We start from the raw sequence: 9424 nt of genomic DNA, 5'->3' as shown, positions 1-9424 counted from the left end.
TGGACAAAAAGAGTATGGCATGTCATACTCAGGCTACATACAGTAAGACAGAGGGGCTGACAGCATCATGTTTCACCCACTCGGATGCTTTCAGCAACTTGCGAATTGAAAGAAAGTAGGCAGGTGCTCTATTCGGATGCTGGAATTATTTTGGATGAACGTGCGAAGGTAACCTACTTTTTGAAGTGACAATCAGATCAAAAACATAATGACTGGTTGTGTTCATGGCACATTACAAGGTAATACATTGTTACAGTTAAATTAGTCGTAACTATAAAACCCATAAAAAAATAGGAGGGCGGGACTTCCAAATCACTAAGTCTGCCCCTGCTCATGAGGTCACCTAAATATCTGTAAACTAGGTGGGAATCTTATGACTAAAGAGGCTTTATGAATAGCTTTTATTTTTACCCATAAAAGTAGGAGTAAAATGTATCTATTCTCAGCATTTACGACCAATTTCCTACTCATGATTGACCCCTTTACTCTCCAGTGGCGGTTCTAGACCATTTCAACTGGGGGGGTCAAGCTGGGGCCAGTTGTACTGTTAGAGGGGCCAGTTACATTAGACGTTATTGTTGTCATGTCGTTTTCTTCACTGCATTGCAGGCATTAGCAGGCAAAAGACCATGTTCATAATCATTAGTGTTCCGCGTTGCCACTGTCTAATAACGGATGTAAAAAAGAGCGATAGCAAAAATTGTTTCATACTCCACATTTAGGGGGGCCACAAGGGTTACTTGTGCCCCCCCCCCCCCCCCCAGAACCGCCCCTGTTACTCTCATGTAAAACCTTTAGCTCGACCTGACCCTGATCTTAATTGTTCATGAGTCAGTAGCTAGGACTCCATCCAATTGGTGACAGATTTTCAGGCGAATATTCAAAAAGCTGCATAAAATCAACATGCGCATTTGCTCACCAGATAAGTTTATATCAAATTGACTTGTTGACGATGTGCGTGATGACGTAGTGCACATAAAAATACCTTTTGCTGTTAAATTACCATGTATTGAATAAGAAATACAAATATACACCCTACATGAGATTATGGACAAAAGAGCAAGTATATTTTTCAAACGACAGCCAAGCATCGATTATCATGTCACTAGAATAAAAACCTCGATATTTTTTGGAAAGGAGCATCAAGCTCATCACCTTGCACTTTTACCACCCTGTTTAGCGTTTATTTCATTAGTATCCTAATAAACAGCATGCTTTCCCGACGAGTTGCAGTTGGACCACACGTCATCGCGTGCGTGACTCCGTTTCATTTGGTATGATTATTATAATCAATATTTGCGCATAAAAGCACTAAAACATTTCTCACATAATACATTTTAATGACACAAAAAGATCCCACCTTGGTCTAGCGTATTTTGTTTTGTCCACATTTGGAAAGTTTATCGACAAATGTGTTTCCATCAGGCCTGTCATGACATGTTTATCCAACATGTACTTTTACTCGCATAAAAAGGTTGGATGGAAACCTGGTTGGTGTGACAATTCAAATACTTGTGTCCGACTACTAGATGAACACAATCGAGGTTTCTAGCCATCCAGGATCCAGTTTTAGTACTTGCTGCTTACTGGCAATAGCAGAACATTGGACAGAGACATGAACATCTTAAAGAGCAACTGAAAAGAAAAAAATTGAAAACTGCCCATCGATGAGTCAGAAATATTTATTCTAGTCAAAATGTACTAAAGTGTTAATACGCTAAATGTTGGTCAAAGTAAATCATCCCAAATTGAGATTTGCGAGATTAGGAGAAGTCACGGAATGAAGGGTACATAAATTCTTTGGGTTGGTTTATTTAAATCCTGCCCACATAGCCACAGCACCAAAGTAATCATCAATTCAGAACTCAGCTGCATGCAACACGATTGTAATGCTCAGCACACTGACCCCATGGCACTAGTTAGGGACCAGCAGTAAATGACTGTACATGGGACACTATTTAAACATTTCCATAGACCCAAATTTCAATGAAATAACCTAAAATCAACTATAAATTGTAGTAATTCAATTATAAATATTGAAAGCATTTGAGAAAACAAAGTGTACAACATGAAAATAGTCCCATTTACATTGTGTAATATATTGACGTCCCCAACTAGCCCCACAGATAGGCTATCCAAAGTCAAACTATGGTTGTACACCGGCCCACTGAAGCTAATTGGCGAAATCAATCCAAAATTATATATATATTTTTTTTAAATACCAGGTTACACGGTTTCATGTTTAATGTGTACTGTTTTTTTCCCCCAGAGTGCACGCACAAACGCTTCCTACATGTGAACACACTCAAGAGACACCCACATCAAAGCATGCCTCAAAGACCCAAATCTCGTTCTCAGTTGCATTTCCTAATGAGGACGATTGAAACAGAGGCGAAAAATCAGTAAGTTCAGCCCACTTTTAATGAAATACTTCTGCTTTTACCATATTGTCAAAGTCACTGAAAATAAAACATTCTACATTCATCTGAAAATAGCATTCGGCTGGTCAAATGACCTTCAAAGCCAACAAGCCTGATCACCCCCAGTGGATCACTGTGCAGGTTATGTACATGTTAGTGATACAGTACATTATAGGAAAATAACACCAAACACAAATTAGTGTGAATTGATCTTTAAAAAAACAAAAAAAACCTGCTAATTAACTTTACAAAATTGTCTTAAGGCTGACATCGGCAATATGACTATGAGACAAACATTATTGAAAAGCTACAACAGAACCGGCCCAAGCCGGTTAACTTCCTGCAATTGTACACATTTTGCCCTGTATGAATTACATTAACATTTGAGTCAGTCATTTAACAAATGCTCTTATGCCATATTAATATGACGTCTGAATGAAAGTGACTAACGAAATCCAAGGGGGGCCCCCTGGAGGTCACAGCCCCTGGGCACGTTCCCTGTGTGTCCGATCAGTAATTCAACCATGATTACTACAAGTTTAGATAGCTGGTCTAATTTAACAATCTAAACAAATGTAGGTGTGAAATGGGCTAGTTGAGTGACAGAGAATTTTTTTGGGACAACCACATTTCGAAATTACACCTTGTGTATTGTTCTATTGTAACTCTTAACAGTAAGTTGAGACCCCCCACTAAGTTGAGACCCCTATCAATAAAATTGGGGTCGGGGCCCCCTAGCGGCCGCGGGGCCCTAAGCGGTCTCTTAGTGGCTAGGGCCGGCTCTGCACTACAAATAAAATCAACAGATCATTCACAAGTATTCAACTTTATTCATAACATAGCAAAAGAGACCATTAACATAGCCATCAAATCATATAAATGTACGAATTCTCCAGAAATTAAAACCAATCACTCTTTTTTTGTTGTTCAAATACCGGTCTTCCTCCCTGTAAACATTACAATAATTTATATAAAATTATTATATCAATCTCCCAAATGAAATCTGATTATTCATTAAAAAAAATGTTCTCCACTGGTTTGTTTGTCTTCTTAAATATAAAACAGCAGGCTGCAAAAGTTCTTAAAAGAAAGGAGAATAAAATCGCTTCCTAGGAGTAGAGGTAAAAGCTTCAAGGAAAGATACGAGTCCAGTCCACGGGTGCATCTCTATAGTCTAAAGTGGATTCCTCTCCGTCTCCTTTCCTTCATCTGCATTGACATGTATTGGAAATACCCAGTAGGCACCATACCCCCCAATCCTATTTTTCAGAGCAGTTCAGATGAAGGAAAGGAGATGAAGACGCACCCCATGAGTTCTGACCGAGTCTGGAAGACTCCCAAGTTGATGCTGTAGTTTTGTTCAGGGTGAAAATGTCATCCGATCATAGCTTCTTCCGGCGGGTGACTGGTTTGGGGAAGATGGCCTCCAGCACTCGTTTACGTCGGAGGTTCATCCGGGGGGCTTCGTTCTCCTCCACCACCCTCCTACTCGTGGCACGCTCGGCTGGGCTGGGCATGGGAGAGATCAGATCCACCTTGGCTGGGGTAGGGGACGCCGGGGCTGCATTGGGCCTGAGGGAGAGTCAGGGGGAAAATAAGAGAGAAACAGTCATCGTGTTGTGACTCCTGGAACAATCAAAGCCGAGGGAGTGGGGTAGAAGCATTCACATTGCAGATGGTGTGCTATTCTGAGGACAGACAGAGAAAACAGAGGGCTGCATGTCAAGAGGACTTACTTGGTTGTTCGTCTCTTGGTTGTTCTGGTTTTAGAAGCCGCCATCTCGATCTCCACATCCTCTCCTGACGAGTTCTTGTCCTGAGCAACAGGAAGTTACACACAGAAGAGACCAAGCTTGAATATGACTTTGGCCAACAGCAACCTGACGTGTACCTAATGACCACATCCCAGTTCCATTTCAACCTCTAGCTCCTTCTGTGTTCACAGCTCTGAGAGGACGGGATAATTGAGCAAAATATGGCAAAGGCACCACTAATCATATTGGAGGGATAGGCGGAGCCACCGTCATCACCACCATGGAGGCTATGGAGGAAAATGAAACACGGCCAGTCCTATGTCTCGTCTAACGGTTAGTTTCAGTCTAAAGGATGTGATCAACTGACCTCGTTAGCAGGGCGTGCTGCGCTGGCGTTCGGTCGCCTGGTACGAGTAATGGGTGGCGCAGACACGTCATTCTGACCGGGCGACTCTGCTATCCTACCTGTCACAGACAGAAGGTCATGCCAAACGTAAGAAACAGCCTGGTGGTCCAGGCCCGGTTACTGTAAAGCGCTTTGTTACAACTGCTGATGTAAAAATGGGCTTTATAAAATCCATTAGTTTGATTTGATTGTGGTGAAGACGTGGAGCTCCTTACCTCTAGTTCTTCTCCGAGGTGGTGAGTAGATGAATGAATCCCTGACAGGGCTTCCCTGGTCGGCCTCGGACACCATCACCTCCACAATCGGGGGTGGAGAGGGCGCCCGCTGACCCTGCGACTTGATACCTCTCCTATTGGCTCGCACCATCTCCGTGACGACCAAGGTCTCACTCACTTCCCGTTTGGCCTCCTCGTCGTGGAGTCTCTTGATGAGGGCGTCGGCCACAGGCGTTCCGGAGTCCACCTCCAGGGGCGTCTCCAACAGGGGCAGGTCCTCCTCCTGGTGGTTCCACAGGCGGCTCCTGGTTGGTCGACAGAACGACACAGGGGCATCTTTTGTCTTCTCAGCAGTGCCTTCGCCCCTCGTCTTCCTAAGGCTGCGGGGAGGGTCCACGGAGAACACTTCCTCTTCCTTGGTGAAGAGGGCGAGGGTCACACCCCTTCGGGTCGACTTGCGGGTCACCCTGCCTGGACTACTGGTCTGCTTTTTGTCCTCTTCATCGTTTGGCTTCTCTTCCTCAGGGACCGCTGGCTGAGTCTGGGTGGCTGGGGTCTTGGTTCCAGTTCGGCTCTTCCTAGCACTGCGTGTAACCGACAGCGCTGACCCCTTGCTGGCTGTTTCATCCATGGCTGTGGGTTCCTCTTCGCCCTCTACCTGGGTGTTCCTGGTCCGCCGGGTTCCCATCCTCGGAGTGGCCTTCTGTTGGGTGCGCCGTTTGGCCGGGGTGGGCTTGGAGATGACCACAGCAGCCTCTGTGATGAGGACCGAGACCTCTTCCTCTCCTTTCCTCTCCTCCTCTCTCCGAGGCTCGGGTTCTGGCTGCCGTTCGGTTTTCCGGGCGCTCCGTCGAGGGGTGACGGGAACTCTGGAGTCCTGGCCGTGACGGCCACTCCTGGTGATCCGTCTGGGCGTGGCCGGGACCTGAGAGTCCGTCTCCATCTCAGTCTGTCCCGCCGGCCTCTCGTCACCCTCTGACCCAGGTCTTTCTGGCTCCACTGAGGTGAACTTCACCGCCTTCCTCTGCATGGTGGCCCTGCGCGTCGGGGTGGACGGGGCTTTCCTGACCTCCAAGGTTTCAGACACAGACTCAGACTGGATGTTGCGAGGCTTGATGGGCTTTGCGGTTTGAGGGGTAGCCACATTGTTTATGGCTTCTCCCTGGGCAGGTTCATGGTTGTCTGACTGGATGGGTCCGTTGCGTTCTACCTGAGGCAGAGGCTGGTCTGCAGGGACAGTGACAGGCTCCTCCATCTCTTTCTCGGCGTCCAGCTCAACGACATCAGCCTTCATCTCCTCCTCTTGACTCTGAGCACACGGGACAGTCTCCTCTTCCATGGTCACCTCATCTGTTCCCTTCCTCGCTCTGCCGGGCTGCTCGTTCTCAACCAGGACTGGTGAAGGCTCTTCTACATCGTCTACATCTCCATCTTCAGCTGATCTGGTTGGTTCAGTCCCGGTCAGTTCATCTTCAGCCACCGCCTCACAGGATTCAGGTAGGACGTCTGTGACTTGAGGAACATTCTCCTCCGACAAAGCCTCAGGTCCATCAGTCTCTGCCTCCGTCCGGCTATTAAAGTTTGCCTCCAAGGTGTCCATCCCCTCCAGGGTGTCCATCTCAGCCCCCTGTTCCTCCTGGGGATCAACCTCAGCAAGGGGGATGTCCTGGTTGTCTGTGCCCAGGCAGATGACCTCCGGGTCAGCAGCAGGGTTGTCAGACCCTCCCTCTGCGGTCAGATTCTCAGTGGGTTCTAGTGGTACCTCCAGTGGTACAGTGTCTGCATTCCCATCCTCAGCCTCCAGCATAAGAGAGAAGCTGCTGTGGGCTTCAGAGAGGGGTACCTCCGGCTCACTGCCTTCCCCCACCTCGGTTAGCCCCAGACGGACTCCGTCTGCCAGGGCCTGCCCCTGCGCCTCCAGCAGCTCCAGAGGAACCAGCAGGGTGGTGGAGGGCTTCAGCTCCGTGTAGCAGACCCCCTCGTCTCCTGCTGCCCCCAGCCTGATCATCAGCACCTCCCCGTCCATGTCGTCCTCCACCATCTGTAGGGGAAACACACCGAGAGACGCATGAGAACTTTTATAGAGCACAATCTAGGTTAACAATCACAAAACAAGAGAGAACAGTCACCCACAGTATTTAGGTCTACACAACACTTATATGCATGAGTTAGAATTTCATAAGACTGCTTTACCTTGAGGTCTGCCTCTGGATTGACCAATGAGAGCACTGCTGCGTCCTGCTCCGATAGGTCAGACAGGAACTGGGAGTGTGGCTGTAGGGGCAGGGGGGCTCGCTGCCTCCCGTTCCCCTGCACCTCCTCGATGATCTCCACCTCACTGCCAGAGTCCTCAGCAGGGGCGTCTGACGATGACTCCTCTTCATCCTCCGACGCAGCACTAGAGAGTTCCTCACTGTCGTTCAGGCTCACCACAGCTACAGGGAGGAGGGAAGAGATCCATCAATTACAGAGTCACTGATACAGGACAACAAAAAGTAACAAGCTATTCTGAACATTACCACACCATTATTGGTCAGTATTGGCCCGAGAGGTGCCAACTCCGCAGACGGCCAATCAGAACACATAATCCTTTGTGGTTGTAGCTTGTTCAGTTGGCCTGCGTTAGATCTCTGATCGCATGACCTAGGGTCAAGGTGTAAAGGTCACGGGCAAGGGGTCACTCACAGTGAGAGTCGGTGCCGGTGGGGTCTGACGAGGCTACAGACTTCTGGGTGGTGAAGGCCGGGGGGCCGGCTATAAGGGCAGGCTCCTCCTCTACCACGCCACACACCGGTTCACTGCACAGGGGAGAGAGGTTTAATATCAACGAATAGTTGTAAACACATACACACCCAATGCTGTTGTTGGGATGCGTTTTCACCTGTTGAAGGAGGTCCAGTTGTCAGAAGTCTCGTGGATGCACGAGTGGATCAGGGGTGGAGACAGGTCACTGCCAAATAGATGGCACTCTACAAACTCATCCAGATCTACAAGAGGTAGGGAGGGAGAAGGCACAAGAGAGGGGTTCAACAAGGTCATCATCATTATGCATAGGTTTAAAATCAACTGCATCGGGATCAGTCTTCTCCGTGTAAAACTCATCTCAGCTTCATATCCGATGCTGTTAGGTTTAGCTCTGTCAGCTTTTCCCACTGTGGTTATATCAGAGTTCCCTGCACTGAGCTCCACTCACAGGCCCTCTGCACATTATCAAAGTAAAAATCACTTGAAATGGCTGCGCCCTTGGCTTGTACTGTGTGGAAGCTCTAAACTGTGCAAGACTCCCTAAAACCATTTAATATTTTTGATCGTCTTGGGTCATTTTAACCTATCCCTTCAATTGAAAACCTCAACCTTGTGCTGGATGCACGCTCAATTTGGGTGTTCCCTTTGATTCAAGACTACTCCCGAGAGAAGAATTATATATATATAAATTTAAAGAATTTATATATATATATATATACACACACACACACACAGAGGGGGAAAAAAGTATTTGATCCCCTGCTGATTTTGTACGTTTGCCCACTGATAAAGAAAGGATCAGTCTATAATTTTAATGGTAGGTTTATTTGAACAGTGAGAGACAGAATAACAACAAAAATATCCAGAAAAATGCATGTAAAAAAAATTATAAATTGATTTGCATTTTATTGAGGGAAATAAGTATTTGACCCCCTCTCAATCAGAAAGATTTCTGGCTCCCAGGTGTCTTTTATACAGGTAACGAGCTGAGATTAGGAGCGCACTCTTAACCTCTTCACTATAGGGGGCAGTATTTTCACGGCCGGATGAAAAACGTACCCAAATTAAACTGCCTCCTACTCAGACTCAGAAGGTAGGATATGCATATTATTAGTAGATTTGGATAGAAAACACTCAGAAGTTTCTAAAACTGTTTGAATGAGGTCTGTGAGTATAACAGAACTCATATGGCAGGCAAAACCCCGAGAAAAATCCAACCAGGACCTCAGAGGGTTGTAGTCATTTCAAATGATGTTGTGTCTGTGATGTCATATTGCACATCCTAAGGCTTCCACTAGATGTCAACAGTCATTAGAACCTCGTTTGAGGCTTCTACAATGCAATTTGATTTAATAATACCCGGAATAGTATGTGGTCAACCTGACGTCATTGCCTTACCTCGCGCGCACTCACAAAGGATTAGCCATTTTTCTTTTTCTTCTGTAATGAATCTGCTATTGTCCGGTTGGAATATTATCGCAATTCTACGATTATAACACCCTAAAGATTGATTGTGAACATGGTTTGACATGTTTCTATAAACGCTGAGGGAACTTTATAACTTTTCGTCGACGGTGGATAGATGCATTTTGGAATGGGGATTTGGACGCGCCATCAAAACGGATTTATTTCGACATAAATGATGGACTTTATCGAACAAATTAACATTTATTGTGGAAGTGGGAGACCTTCCGAGTGCATTCAGCCGAAGATCAGCAAAGGTAAGATAATATTTGTAACATATTTCAGCGTTTTGTGGATGCCGTGGCTGGATGGCTAACTGAATAGCATGGTGCTCAGTACTCAGAATATTAAACAATGTGCTTTCTACGTAAAGTTATTTTGAAATCTGACACAGCGGGTGCATAAAAAAGTACTGTATCT

General features: G+C 46.3%; 1 protein-coding gene across 1 annotated transcript in view; it reads right to left on the bottom strand.

The window, feature by feature from the left end:
• Nucleotides 1-2403: 2403 nt before the first annotated feature.
• Nucleotides 2404-9424, bottom strand: part of LOC106610733 (protein ELYS) — a 45016-nt gene continuing 37995 nt past the window's right edge. The window contains exons 30-36 of the mRNA XM_014210254.3: nt 7677-7782; nt 7481-7593; nt 6989-7230; nt 4796-6836; nt 4542-4639; nt 4157-4236; nt 2404-3992 (exon numbers count right to left, since the gene is read on the bottom strand). Of these exons, the coding sequence (XP_014065729.2) occupies nt 3803-3992; nt 4157-4236; nt 4542-4639; nt 4796-6836; nt 6989-7230; nt 7481-7593; nt 7677-7782 (2870 nt within the window). The 3' untranslated portion in view covers nt 2404-3802. The remainder of the gene's footprint in view (nt 3993-4156; nt 4237-4541; nt 4640-4795; nt 6837-6988; nt 7231-7480; nt 7594-7676; nt 7783-9424) is intronic.

Source organism: Salmo salar, chromosome 09 (genome assembly GCF_965601325.2).
Source record: "Salmo salar chromosome 09, fSalSal1, whole genome shotgun sequence".
NCBI lineage: Eukaryota > Metazoa > Chordata > Actinopteri > Salmoniformes > Salmonidae > Salmo > Salmo salar.
The sequence above is the reverse complement of the archived record's forward strand: the minus strand, read 5'-3'. Positions and strand labels throughout refer to the sequence as shown.